The following is a 13,347-nucleotide window of genomic DNA, read 5'->3' on the forward strand; positions in this document are numbered from 1 at the left end:
AAGGGCATTGAGCACCCAAAAGGGAATAGTAGCCCTGGCATTGAACGCCAGGAAGGGGGCAGCAATATTGGCGTTGAACGCCCAAGCAAGGGAGGGCAGTCACATACTGATAACAAACCTCCTAAGATAGCTAGTAACCCCCCTTCCAATACACAAGGTACTCAGTCTTCATCAACAAAGATTGATGAGTATAAGGCTAAAATGCCATTTCCTCAGAAACTCCGTCAAGAGGAAAAAGATGAATAATTTGCCCGCATTGCGGATTATCTCAGAACACTAGAAATCAAGATCCCTTTTGCAGAGGCTCTTGAACAGATACTGTTCCGAGGGTTACCTGAAACTGTAGGTCGATCTCGGACGAGATCTGCGGTGGTGGTCGAAGCTGTCGTGTCCGACTTGTTGGACTTGGTGGTGCTGCTGATCCTTTATCACCGAAGGGTGGTGGTACCTGCAAGAGACTCTGATGCTTAAGTTAGCACATGTTTTAGGCAGGTTTTTTGTAGAATCAGAGTATGAGTTATACCTGGGTGCTCCAGTGTATTTATAATAGTGTGGAGTGACCTTTCTGGAGATAAGATAGTTATGTTACCTTATCTTTGAGTAAAGTTATCTTATCTTTAAGGGGAACCGCCTTTATCCTTCTAGGCCTTGGCTGCCTTTAGATTTGGGCTGTGTCCCTTCATTTGGGCCTACTTGGGCCTCTTATGGCAATTTGGCCGAGCTCTTCATGAAGAGGTCGGTAATGGGCCAGCTTTCCAAGAGGTCGGTTATGGGCCAACCTGCTAAGAGGTCGGTCATGGGCCAACCTTCTAAGAGGTTGGCCAACCCTTTAAGAGGTTGGCCAACCCGGTCCTTTATAGCTCGAACCGATGTATGAACGGTGCCCCTGTTTGAGTTCGGACATTTCCGTGAGATCGTGCTTTCAGAGCTTCGATCTCTTTGTGGAAGTCATGCTCAAGCATCTGTCTGGCTTGTTTCTTCATTGCTTTGCAATCGTTGCAGATTTTCTAAAGATTTAGTACTTCCTAGTCTGACCTCCTTTGAGTGATAGTGTGGGTTTTCTACACTTGGATTCACGCCTTGCTTTAAGTTTGTGTTGATAACGCTCTGCTTTGGCGAAGTTATCCTTGCGGCTTTGATATTTGGGCTTTTAGTGACTTGTCCAATGACTTTTTAGTGTTCTTTATATAGAACCTTTTTTAGTCTTGGATGACGTTCGTAGCCCTGTTTGAGATTGTGCCTTCTTTGAGCGGAGTTGTATCCCTTTTAGCTAAGCACATTTGAGCTTTAAGTTGTTTCCCAACCTTTTGGCTTGTTCTTTTTTGGGAAATTTACTGGCGCCTCTTCTTTAGCTGACATCGACATGTACGACTTTGCCCCTGCTCGAGTTCGGATCTGTGCTTTCAGAGCTTCGATCTCTTTGAGGAAGTCGTGCTCAAGCATCCTGACTTTGGTCGATCTTGAGTAGTTTCTCCTTTGTGCGAGTCTGGTATTGCCCTTTTTAGTTTGTTGAGAAGTCTTTTCAGCCTTCTTCCGACGTGTTCGTCTTCATTGCTCGGGCTTTTTTGTCATAATCCAATAACTTTTTAGGTAGTGTTTTAATGAGGAACTGTTTTATAGTTTGTTTGGATGACCTTTTAGCACCGTTTTGATTTGTGCTCTTGCCGTTTAAGTAGTGTCTTTTTTCAAGACTTCGTACCTTTCAGCAAAGCATTCCTGGCCTTTCTCTGACCGTTTACGAGATGTCTTTGTCCTTTTTATGGATCTTTGTAGAGTGTTGGTACTTTGTTATCCGACCTCTTTTGATCACTTCTGGTTTTGTCTACTTTCTGTTTGGTCGAGGTGGTCCATGGGGTTAACTTGTCCGACAACTTTTTTAGTGTTTTGGTAGAACCTTTTAAGTTGGTCTGAACAATTTTGATAGCCTTGTCGTGGAGCCGTGGCTTTTTGGGCAGAGCTATGTCCCCTTTAGCCCATGTTTTTCGTTGGTCTGACTTTTCTTGTCGGTCCAAGCTGTAGCTTTCGTTGGTCCGACTTCTTCTTGTCTGTCCAAGCTGTAGCTTTTGTTGGTTCAACTTCTTTTTGTCGGTCTCTTCTAAGTTATTTTTAGTAATCCATTTTTATTTGGATCTCGTTGGATCTCTTTTTTATGGATTTACTTTTTATAACTCTGTCCCTTTAATCGGCTTGGGTCAACTTCTTGATGTCGGTCCCTTCCCAAGTTATTTCTAGTAATCCATTTTATTTGGACCTTGTCAGGTCTCTTTTTATAGAATACTTTTATAACTTTTTGTAGCTTTGTCGGGCCGACTTCATCATGTCGGTCCCTTCTAAGTTATTTCTAGTACTCCTCTTTCTAAGGCTGGCCAGGCCTCTTTTTAGGGATTACTTTTTATAACTTTTTGTCGCTTTGATCTGGTCCGACTTCTTTTATGTCGGTCTATTCTAAGTTATTTCTAGCAATCTATTTTTTGTTTCAGACCTCGTCAGGTCTCTATTCATGGATCACTTTTTATAACTTCTTGCATTATTCTGTCGCTTTTCATCTTCCCGATTTTGTAGAAGTCGGGCAATGAATTTGGTTTTCACTTTGCCGACTTTTATCGAAATTCAGACGATGATTTCGATTTTCATCGTGGTCGGGCGGTGAATTTGTTTTCACCTTGCCGACCTGTAGCTTTGTCGTGATCAGGCGGTGAATTTTGGTTTCACCTTGCCGACTTGTAGCTATGTCGTGATCGGGCGGTGAATTTGGTTTTCACCATGTCGACCTTGTAGAAATCGGACGATGAATTTTCGTGTTTCGATTAATGCGTCTTGGTAGAATAAAGTTTTGTAGGGAATCTACAAACTTTTAAATAGTAAAATGAAGATATGAATAAGAGTGTGTACATATTAGTTCTTACCCTTCTAGGTCGGGCAATCTTTTAGATCTCGGCCTGGCGTCCTTCTTAGATTGCAGGCATGCCATGACCTTGGTAGCTCTTGTCCCTCGAGGTGAGACACTTTGTGGTGACCTTTCCCCAGTATTTTTGCTCCTCTTGGTATGGTCCTTTCCAGTTGGCTGCTAGCTTCCCTTCTCCTGACCGATCTTAGGTCCAATCGATGCTTTAGTGCTTCCTCTCTAATCCGAGCTCTTTCTCAGACTTCTGGAAGTAGGTCGAGTCCTTCTCTTTGGATTTGGGAATTGACCTCTTCATTGTAGAGGATCATTCCGAGGGATCCTTCTTCAATCTCTACTAGGATCATTGCCTCCATTTCGTAAGCCAATCGGAAGGGTGATTCCCCTGTGGTGAAGTGTGGAGTTGTCCGATATGCCCGTAGGACTTGTGGGAGCATCTTTAGCCCGTAGGACTTGTGGGAGCTTCTTCAGCCTAAGCTCCCTTTGCGTCTTGTAGTCTCCATTTTAACCCAGCTAGTATGACTTTGTTGGCAGCTTCTGCTTGTCCATTGGCTTATGGGTGTTCTACGGTTGTGGATTGGTGCTTTATCTTTAGGTTAGCTACCAACTTTCTAAACCCTGTATCTGTGAATTGGGTGACATTGTCTGTGGTAATAGAGTAAGGAACACCAAACCTTGTAACAATGTTTCTGTACAAGAATTTCCGACTTCTTTAAGCAGTGGCATTAGCTAGGGGCTCTGCCTCAATCCATTTTGTGAAGTAATCCACCCCTACGATGAGGAACTTGACTTGTCCCGATCCTTGGGGAAAGGGTCCGAGGAGGTCGAGTCCCCATTTTGCGAACAGCCAATGTGATGTTACACTGATGAGCTCCTCCGGTGGGGGCAATGTGGAAGTTAGCATGCTTTTGATGTAAAGCTTTGACTTTGTATTTGGGTTTTTGCTCTGTTGTTGCCTCCAAAGGGTGCCCCTGGACTTTCGTGTGAGTCCTGGGGTTTCCCTTTTACTGCTGTATGTGACACTTGATGTTTTGTTGTTATTGTCTGAGTTGTTTCCTTATTTGCCCGAGTTGTTTGGTAGTAACCCCATTTTTCTTTTTCTTACTGTAGGAATATTTGACCTATGTCTTCCCGCAAAAACATTGCTGAGATGTTTACTAAGATCCTGGATGGCATGTCTGACTGGCTGGATTCCATAGTTTTAATGTTTGTTACTGTGGCTAACCTTGAGTACTGTGTGCGACTTATGAGGTTCCATAGAATTTGTAGGGATAGGGATAAGGAGAAGAATTATGAGTTGGTGTTGCCAGACCCTAAGGAGAGGGTTTGTTTTCCTTCCTTGACTCCGGGAGGAACGACCCTGACCTGATATGGTTAGGACTTTTGCTTCCTCCGAGATTGATAGGTTTTACAGCATTTTTTGGATGAGGCTTCTATTATTGCCCCTGGTTTGGTGTTTGCTAGTTTTGAAAGTACATCAGCTCGGGCATTCTGTTCTCGGGATATATGTCGGACCTCATATCCCCCGAATTGTCCGAGCTGTTTTCTGATTTTGTCTAGGGTCTCCCGAATTGTCCAAGATATTCTCTGGTTTTATCCAGAGTCCCCCGAATTACCCGAGGTATTTTTTCATGGGGGAATACTTAGTTTGGTAGCTCCGTTCTATTTGTGAGGTGACTACTTGTGAATCACTGAACACGGTAAGCTCCTACCATCTTAGCCAGCCTTAAACCAGCTAGTAGTACGTCGTATTCAGCTTGGTTGCTTAGCTCGATTTGGGTTCCCTGATTGCTTCATATAATTACACCTACCCAACTGCCGGTTTTGTTTGAAGAGTCGTCCACGTAAAGATTCCATTTTGTGGGAGTTCCCAGGGTGTCAGTGTACATTGTAATGAAGTCGGCCAGATACTATGGTTTGATGGCTGTCCGAGCTTGATAAACCACTATTTTACGGTTTATTTTGTACTCAATTGAGTGGATTTTATCAATCTTTCATACACTGTTCATACAAAATGCATGGTTTTACGTTTTCCTTCTTTATTTTGTACTATGATTGAAAACATGCTTCTTTGGCCTTATATTTGCTAATATTAATCCCCTCTTACTACCATTCGATGTCGTGATATGTGTGTTAAGTGATTTCAGAGACACAGGGCAGGAATGGCTCAGAGGATGGGAAGGAATACAAGAAACTGAAGGAATTGCCAAAGCTGTCAGCCTGACCTGTTCGCACTCAAATTGTCATAACTTGAGTGATAGAGATTCAAATGAGGCAGTTTCAGTTGCGTTGGAAAGCTAACATTCGGGGCTTCACAACAATATATAATTTGCCATAGATACCCTGAAGATACGCAACACATACTTGTGAATCACGCGAATGCGTGACCTGGAAAAAATGCAATCCGCATGGACGACGCTTCCGCGTGACTTTGCGTTGTTTCTGACCCAGTTTTTGGCCCAAAAAACACATATTAGAGGCTATAAAGTGGGGAAATCTATTCATTCATAAGCATAGGCTAATATTTCACAATTTAGGTTTTAGATGTAGTTCTCTAGAGAGAGAGGCTCTCTCCTCTCTCTTAGGTTTTAGGATTAGGATTTCTCTTCTACTTTTAATTCTTCTAGTACTCTAGTTTATTCATTTTCTCTTATTGATTATTTGATGTTACCACTTGGTTTATGGATTCTCATGTTTAATTTGATTTCTCTATTTAATGCAATTTGAGGTATTTCATATTTATTATTTTAATTTAGCTTTTTACATTCTTAGCTTTGGTTGAGTAATTGGAGACGCTTGAGTTATCAAACTCCTTGTTGATTGAAAATTGGAATTCTTTGCTGATTGATTTGAATTCCCCTAACTCTAGTCTTTTCTTAGGAATTGACTAGGATCTGAGGAATCAAATTGATTCATCCACTTAACTTACCTTCATAGTTAGAGGTTAACAAAGTGGGAGCAAAATTCAATTCTCATCACAATTGATAAGGATAACAAAGATAGGAATTCTAGTTCTCATACATTGCCAAGAGCTTTATTAGTTATTAATTTAATTTCTTGCAATTTACTTTTCTTGTTCAACCTATTTAAAAATCCCAAAAAGATACTTTTTTCCATAACCAATAATAAGAACGCATCCCTGCAATTCCTTGAGAAGACGACCCGAGGTTTGAATACTTTGGTTATCAATTTTATTAGGGGTTTGTTACTTGTGACAACCAAAACTTTTGTACGAAAGGATTCTCTGTTGGTTTAGAAACTATACTTACAACGTAATTATTTCTATAAAATTCTAAACCGTCATGAATTCGATCGTCAAAATGGCACCGTTTCTGGGGAATTGTAAACGTGTGCCTTATTATTGGTTACTGTAAATATTTTTTGTTTGTTTTCTTTGCTTTGATCTAAAAATTCTAAGTTTGGTGTCATTTTATTATTTTTCTCTTTCCTCATTAATTTCAAAATTATCTTTCTTCTTTATTTTAATTGATTTTTTCAAAAATTATAAAAAAATTTCAAATTTTTATTTTAAAATTTTTATCTTATCTTATCTTAGTTTTAAATTTCAAAATTCAAATATTTTTCAAAAATCATATCTTTTTCGAAATCTTATCTTATCTTATTTCAAAAATCAAATTTCAAATTTCAATATTTAAATTCCAAAATTCAAAATTCAAATTTCAAAATTTAAATTTAAAATTAAAAAAATCAAACCTTTTCAAAATTTATTTAAACCTTTTTCAAATCTTTATCTTATATTGTTGTCAGTGTTTCTAGTTTTAGGAGTTTATTTTCATTAATTTTTTTAATTAGTTTTTGTTTTTATTTTTATTTTCTTTAGCTACTATGAATTCTCACCCCTCTGGCTTTAAGTTTGGTTTCAATATTGTTATAAGGAATGGAAAATATAAAGAAAATAGGCATCAAGGTCGGAAGAATCAAAGATGGGAGCAGCCACAAGGATTTGATCAATCCTCTTGGCAACAACCCCCTTCAGTGCGCTATAACCAACAACCATTCTATGATGCATATCAAGACAATAGTTATGGTGGACCCTTTCGTGACAAACCACCTCCCCTAAATTACTATGGTCAAGAACCATTCTAGAGAGCGTACCAAGATGATGAATATGGTGGACCCCCTTGTAGTTACCAACAAGTCTCACCATATGCTGATGAACCACCTCCCCAACATACCTTTGAACCACCAAACCCACAAGCCCCTTTCCACCATTCACCTCCATATAACCCTAACCCATATCCACTATACCAACCACCCTATGAACCGTATGAACCATACATAGAGCCACCCCAATTCCAACCCAATTACTCCCAAAAATCACCACCTCAATATACACCATGTCCATATCCATCAATCCAAGAGCACTATGATCCTACTTATGATAGCCGAGTGCAACAAGAATCATAGGATCGTCTCAAGGAAATAGTGTATCAATTTCAAGCAACCCTTCGTTAATTGGACCGAGCGGTAAGCCGAATGGCACCCGAAGCTCTCATGGATAAAGAATCTCAATTTGAGAAAAAAGAACTGAAGTGTGTTGTGCAACAAGTGGAAAAGATGGAGAATGAAGAACCACCACATCCTTATCATGAGGAACCACCCTCTTATTATGAACCCTTCCTTCCAAGTAATGAACCATCATATCCACCCCAATCTCCAATGGATGACATCCTTCGTGGTCTTCTTCAAGGGCAAGCGAAGATGAAAAGGGATGCACTAGAATTCATAGCTACCTCAATCGAGGTAGTAAATCAATTAGCCTCCCAATACTTGAATATTCCAGATACACCAATAGCCACTCGTAGATAATCAAGTGAGGAGCGTAGCATGAAAGAGAGATTGGAAACTCCAGTGGAAACTGAGGATTGTGATTTTGTATTAGAGCAAGTGGAGAAAGCCAAAATTATCGAAGAAGAGGAAGTGGTTGAAGACTTAGGAGACGCGGAGCCTCCATGGGAAAATCAAGTCATAGAGCCTCCTTCCAAGACGGTTGCATTTGATGTTGCGGAGGGTGTACAACCTCCAAGACATGTCATGGTTGAAGACTTGGAAGAGATTGATCAAGAGATGGAGATTCAAGAAGAAGAAGCACGATGACTTACATCATCTACCCTTTTTCTTGCATAAAAAGGACCATAAAAAGGCATAATCTCATTTCATCATTGCAATCCATGCCTTAATTGATGAATATCATAGTACATTGCTTTGAAATGAGTTTGTGCTGGATTTCAGGTGGAGAAGACATAAAAAATGGGAAAGAAAACAATAAAATAAGTGGGGCGTGTGAAGCAGGCGTGCCACTTTGAACAAATGCCAGAAGCTGGGCGTGGTACGCCGGTACAACATTCCAGAGAGCAAAAATGAAGACCATCAAAGGGGCGTGGCACGCCAGAAGCAGGGCGTGGCACGCCAATTCGTTATTAAAAGAACCATCATTATGGCATGCCACTTTGTGTCGAAGGCGTGGCACGCCAGCCCTAGAGTTCACTTGGGCGTGGCACGCCAAGCTTATGAGACCCATAATTGAATGGGCGTGCCACTTGAGTAACAAGGCATGGCACGCCAGTGAACAAGGAGACAATGCAAAAGCTGGATGTGCCAGTTGGTATCGAAGGCGTGGCACGCCAGCTCAAGAAGTACCACTAAGGCGTGCCACTTGAGTGATGAGGCGTGGCACGCCAGCACCTAAGGAGGCTAAATAAAGCTAAGCGTGCCACTTGGTATCGAAGGCGTGGCACGCCAGCTCAATCATCTCAATTTGGCGTGCCACTTGAACATCCAGGCGTGGCACGCCAACCTCTATGACTATGGCAAATAAAGGGCATGACACACCAGTCTCATGGCGTGGCACGCTGGTAGTATTTTCCAGAGGAGAAATTAAAGGGCCAGTGAAGTCAGGCGTGCCACTTGAGAGATGAGGCGTGGCACACCAGCAAGAAGATGAACCAAATGAAGGGCATGACACGCCAGTCTCATGGCGTGGCACGCTAGTAGTATTTTCTAGAGAGGAAGAAGAGGAGCCAATGAACTCAGGCGTGCCACTTGGATGACGAGGCGTGGCACGCCGACAAGGGGGTGAAGCTTTAAGAAGGGCGTGGCACGCCAAACCCTGGGCGTGCCATGCTGGTACAAATTTCCAGAAGCATAGAGATAAGGAAGATGACCTTGGGCGTGCCACTTTGGCTCGAAGGCGTGGCACGCCAGGGGTTAAGCAGAGGATAGCATGCCACTTGAATGGAGAGGCGTGGCATGCCAAATCAGAAATAGAAGGAGCGTGACACGCCAGAGAAGCGCCAGTTGTACGCCAGCTGGAAGATCACGTTTGTTGAGTTTCTTTTCCCTCCAAATTGTAATTTTCTTTTCACTTTTGTAATATTCTTTTATTTTCTAGATCTAGGAGTAGCATAAATACTGTTGGAAGTATTGGAAAAAGGGGGTTAGCAAGTCACAGAGATTAGTTTTGGGATTTCACTTTTTAGTTTTCGCACTTCATCTCTTCCATCTTTTGTACTTTCTCTCTGAGCTATGCGTAGCTAAATTTCCTCTCATTGAGAGAGGGAGCTCTATTGTACTTGATGGATTAATGATAGTGAATTTCTTCTTCTTTTCATCTTCTTTTTGATTTACTAGAAGGAATTTCGATTTTCATGCTTAGTGTTCAATTAACTTGGAAAAGAGATTGAATGCAAAATGGGTTTCATGGGAACCTTGGAAAAGGAAACATAAAACCATGCTAGAAATCCCTTTTCACACTTGAGTAGAATCTGGGTTTTGGTGTTTGGATATGGTGACATACAATCCTCCCTCTACCTGGACCTATGATGATGTGTGGTATAATCAAGGACCAAGCATATCTCTCTTCATGAGCAATTAGACCAAGGAATTGACTATTGATCAAGATATGAGAGATTGAGTCACCAAGGGATTGGGGCTCAATCAACCATGATTGCCAAGAGGTCAATGAGTTGCATGATTGAAGAGAATATGAGCTGGATTTAATCCAAAGAGACAATATCTCCTGATCTCAATGAATTCTCCCATTCTTATCTCTCCCATTCTTTTATAGCTTTAATTACATTCTGCAAAATCCCATTCCCTTTTACATTCCTGTTATTTCCATTTCTGCATTTTATTGCTTTCTTTTATTCCTTTGCCATTTATGTTTCTACCATTTATAATTCTGCACTTATAACTAATTTTGTTGAGCTTGACTAATTCACCAATTAATTAAAATTGCTCAAATCTACCAATCTTTGTAGATACGATCCCACTCCACTATGGGTTAATACTTGATGATAATTTTGGTGCGCTTGCCAAGAGCGGATTCATCAATATTATTGGGAAAGGGTAGTGAATTCCGCCGATCAAGTTTTATGGCGCCGTTGCCGGGGATTGGTTTGAATTTGACAATGATTAAACTAATTGGAGAGCTAGATTAAGCATTTTTTATTTTTATTTTTTCTCCTTAATATTTTTCTTATTTATTTCCTAGTGTAACCTTTAAATTCCTTTCTAATCTCTGCTTTTCTTTCTTGTCTTTCTGAGATTTCTTTAGCTATTCATTATTTATACTTTCACTCTTCTAACTGTTTGTTTAATTGCATCACTCAAGCTAATCACTAATTTTAACTAAGGAGATTCATTCACTTGCTCTTTTCTTGCTGTGTGTTGACCGTATGACAGGTAGAAAAGGAGAGACTTCATCCTCTTTAGATAGTGAACTTGAGAGAACCTTCCTTAGATTGAGGAGGGAGGCTAGAGACAAGGGTATAGTTGGAGAAGAACCAGTAGAAGAAGATCTAACAACCACCATGGAAAACGAAGTGCACGAAGATGTTGGAGGAGGAGCTGGAAATCAAGTTGGGCAAGAGAGGAGAGTCTTAGGCTCCTATATCAACCCAAATCTAGGAAACTATGGCAACAGCATCCTCAAGCCAACAATCCATGCCAACAATTTTGAGTTGAAATCTCAACTCATCACCCTAGTCCAGAATAACTGCTCATATGGAGGAGGTGCTCAAGAAGATCCAAATCAACATCTCAACACATTCTTGAGAATATGCGATACTGTAAAGTCCAATGGTGTACACCCTGACACATACAAACTACTTCTGTTCCCTTTCTCACTCAGAGATAAGGCAACAAAGTGGTTAGAATCATTCTCCAAGGAGAGCCTAACCATATGGGAGGATGTTGTGAACAAATTTCTAGCGAGATTTTACCCTCCACAGAAGATCAACAGGCTAAGAGCTGAGGTGTAAACCTTCAGACAGCTAGATGGTGAAACACTCTATGAGGCTTGGGAGAGGTTCAAAGATCTAACAAGAAAATGCCCACTAGATATGTTAAATGAGTGGGTGCAGCTCCACATTTTCTATGAAGGATTAACCTATGAATCGAGAAAGGTTGTTGACCACTCTTCAGGTGGTTCACTCAACAAGAAGAAGACCATTGAGGAAGCCATAGATGTCATTGAAACTGTAGCTGAGAATGACTACTTCTATGCTTTAGAAAGAGGCCAAAAGAAGGGGGTGCTGGAACTCAATTCTATGGATGCCCTGTTGCCACAAAATAAGGCAATTACAGCATAATTAGCAGCCATAACCAAGAAAATGGAAAACAATCAAGTTGTAGTTTTCCAAGCTCAAGTACCACCCCAAGAAGAAAATGAACCAGAAGTTGAATGTGAGCAAGAAAACTATGTGCATAACCCCTCTCGACCACCATATAACCCTAACTCCAAGACATATAACCCAAGAGGGAAGAACCACCCAAATTTTGGGTGGGGGAACCAACAAAATCACAACCAAGAACACAACAAACCATACCAAGCCAATCAATACCAGAATCACACCACCATCAAGACGCACTAACCCCAACCTCACAACCGTGTGAAATCAAGAGTAACTTTGAGAAAGTAGAGACCACAATAGCACAGCTATCATCACAGCTCACAGGGGCCATTTCCACCCTCTTGGAAAGGCAAGCACGAGCTGAAAAGAAGATACATGCCAACCAAGAAGAATACAGGTCGAATTTGAAGAACCAAGGTGCAGCAATCTCAAAGCTGGAAGCACAAGTGGGGTTCTTATCCAAGCAAATCCCAATGCCTACACACACATTTCCAAGTGAAACCATGGCCAACCCAAGAGGGGAGTGCAAGGCCATCATACTTAGAAGTGGAAAAGTGATAGAAGAAGCCACCCCAAACCAGGAGAATCACGAAAAAGAAGCTGCAGAAAAGCCTGAAAATAGGAAGAAAGAAGAGGTCCCTAGCCCATCTTCACCAAAGCCAATCTTGAAGCCTTATGTGCCAAAGGCACCATACCCACAAAGGCTAAGGAAGGATGGGAAGGACAGCCAGTTTTCCAGATTTTTGGAAATCTTCAAAAAGCTCCAAATTAACATACCATTTGTTGAAGCACTGGAGCAAATGCCCCTCTACGCAAAGTTCTTGAAGGAGCTCATGACAAGAAAAAGAAACTGGGGAGAAAAGGAGACTATAGTCCTAACTGAGGAATGTAGTGCCATCATACAAAAGAAACTCCCCCAGAAAATGAAGGACCCAGGGAATTTCCAAATCCCCTGCATCATAGGGGATATCACTATTGAAAAGGTTTTCTGTGACTTGGGGACTAGCATCAATCTCATGTCCTTGAACATGATGAGAAGGATGAGAATTGAGGAAGCCAAACCAACAAGAATGGCACTCCAACTAGCTGACAGGACATTCAAGTTTCCACATGGAGTGGTGGAAGATTTATTGGTGAAGGTCGGAGAATTCATCTTCCCAATTGACTTTGTTGTGCTGGATATGGAAGAAGGGAAAACACTTCAATTATCCTAGGAAGGCCATTTCTAGCTACTGTTGGAGTCATCATTGCTGTGCAAAAAGGAGAACTAGTCTTGAGATTACATGACGAAAAGATGGTCTTCAATGTCTTCAAGGCAATGAGTTATCCCAAGAAAGCAATAGGAGAATGCATGATGGTGGACACCATAGAACAAATAGTCTAAGGAGTTTTGGAAGAAGAGCAATATGATGGAAGTATGGAATTGGAGCAACAAGCACCACGTGAAGAACCACCACAAGGAACATGGAAAGTTTAATCATGACAAACCACAAAGACAATAATGGAGAAGAGGCACCAAAACTAGAGCTAAAAACCCTACCTCCAAGCTTGAAATATGCCTATCTAGGTGACAACAGCACCTACTCAGTGATCATCAACTCAAGCTTGGGTAAAGAGTAAGAAGAGGAGCTCATCCAAGTGCTGAAACAACACAAGGATGCTATAGGCTAGACACTCACAGACTTAAAAGGGATCAGCCCTTCAATGTGTATGCACAAGATCCTACTTGAGGAGGGTGCTAAGCCCTTAAGGCAACAACAAAGAAGGTTGAATCCAACCATGAATGAGGTA

The 13,347-nt window shown here is 41.2% G+C and overlaps 1 protein-coding gene and 1 non-coding gene across 2 annotated transcripts; one reads left to right on the top strand and one right to left on the bottom strand.

Annotated features, from left to right (window-relative positions):
- Positions 1-11,163: 11,163 nt before the first annotated feature.
- On the bottom strand, positions 11,164-11,270 carry LOC127742258 (small nucleolar RNA R71). Its single transcript, XR_008003446.1, has one exon. It is a non-coding gene; the product is annotated as a small nucleolar RNA R71 (small nucleolar RNA).
- Positions 11,271-12,059: 789 nt separating this feature from the next.
- Positions 12,060-12,770, top strand: LOC107465980 (uncharacterized). The gene has a single exon (XM_016084968.1). The coding sequence runs from the start codon at positions 12,060-12,062 to the stop codon at positions 12,768-12,770; it is 711 nt and encodes a 236-aa protein (XP_015940454.1).
- The last annotated feature ends 577 nt before the right edge of the window (positions 12,771-13,347 follow it).

The sequence above is a fragment of the Arachis duranensis genome, chromosome 9, assembly GCF_000817695.3.
Source record: "Arachis duranensis cultivar V14167 chromosome 9, aradu.V14167.gnm2.J7QH, whole genome shotgun sequence".
NCBI classification, from domain to species: domain Eukaryota; kingdom Viridiplantae; phylum Streptophyta; class Magnoliopsida; order Fabales; family Fabaceae; genus Arachis; species Arachis duranensis.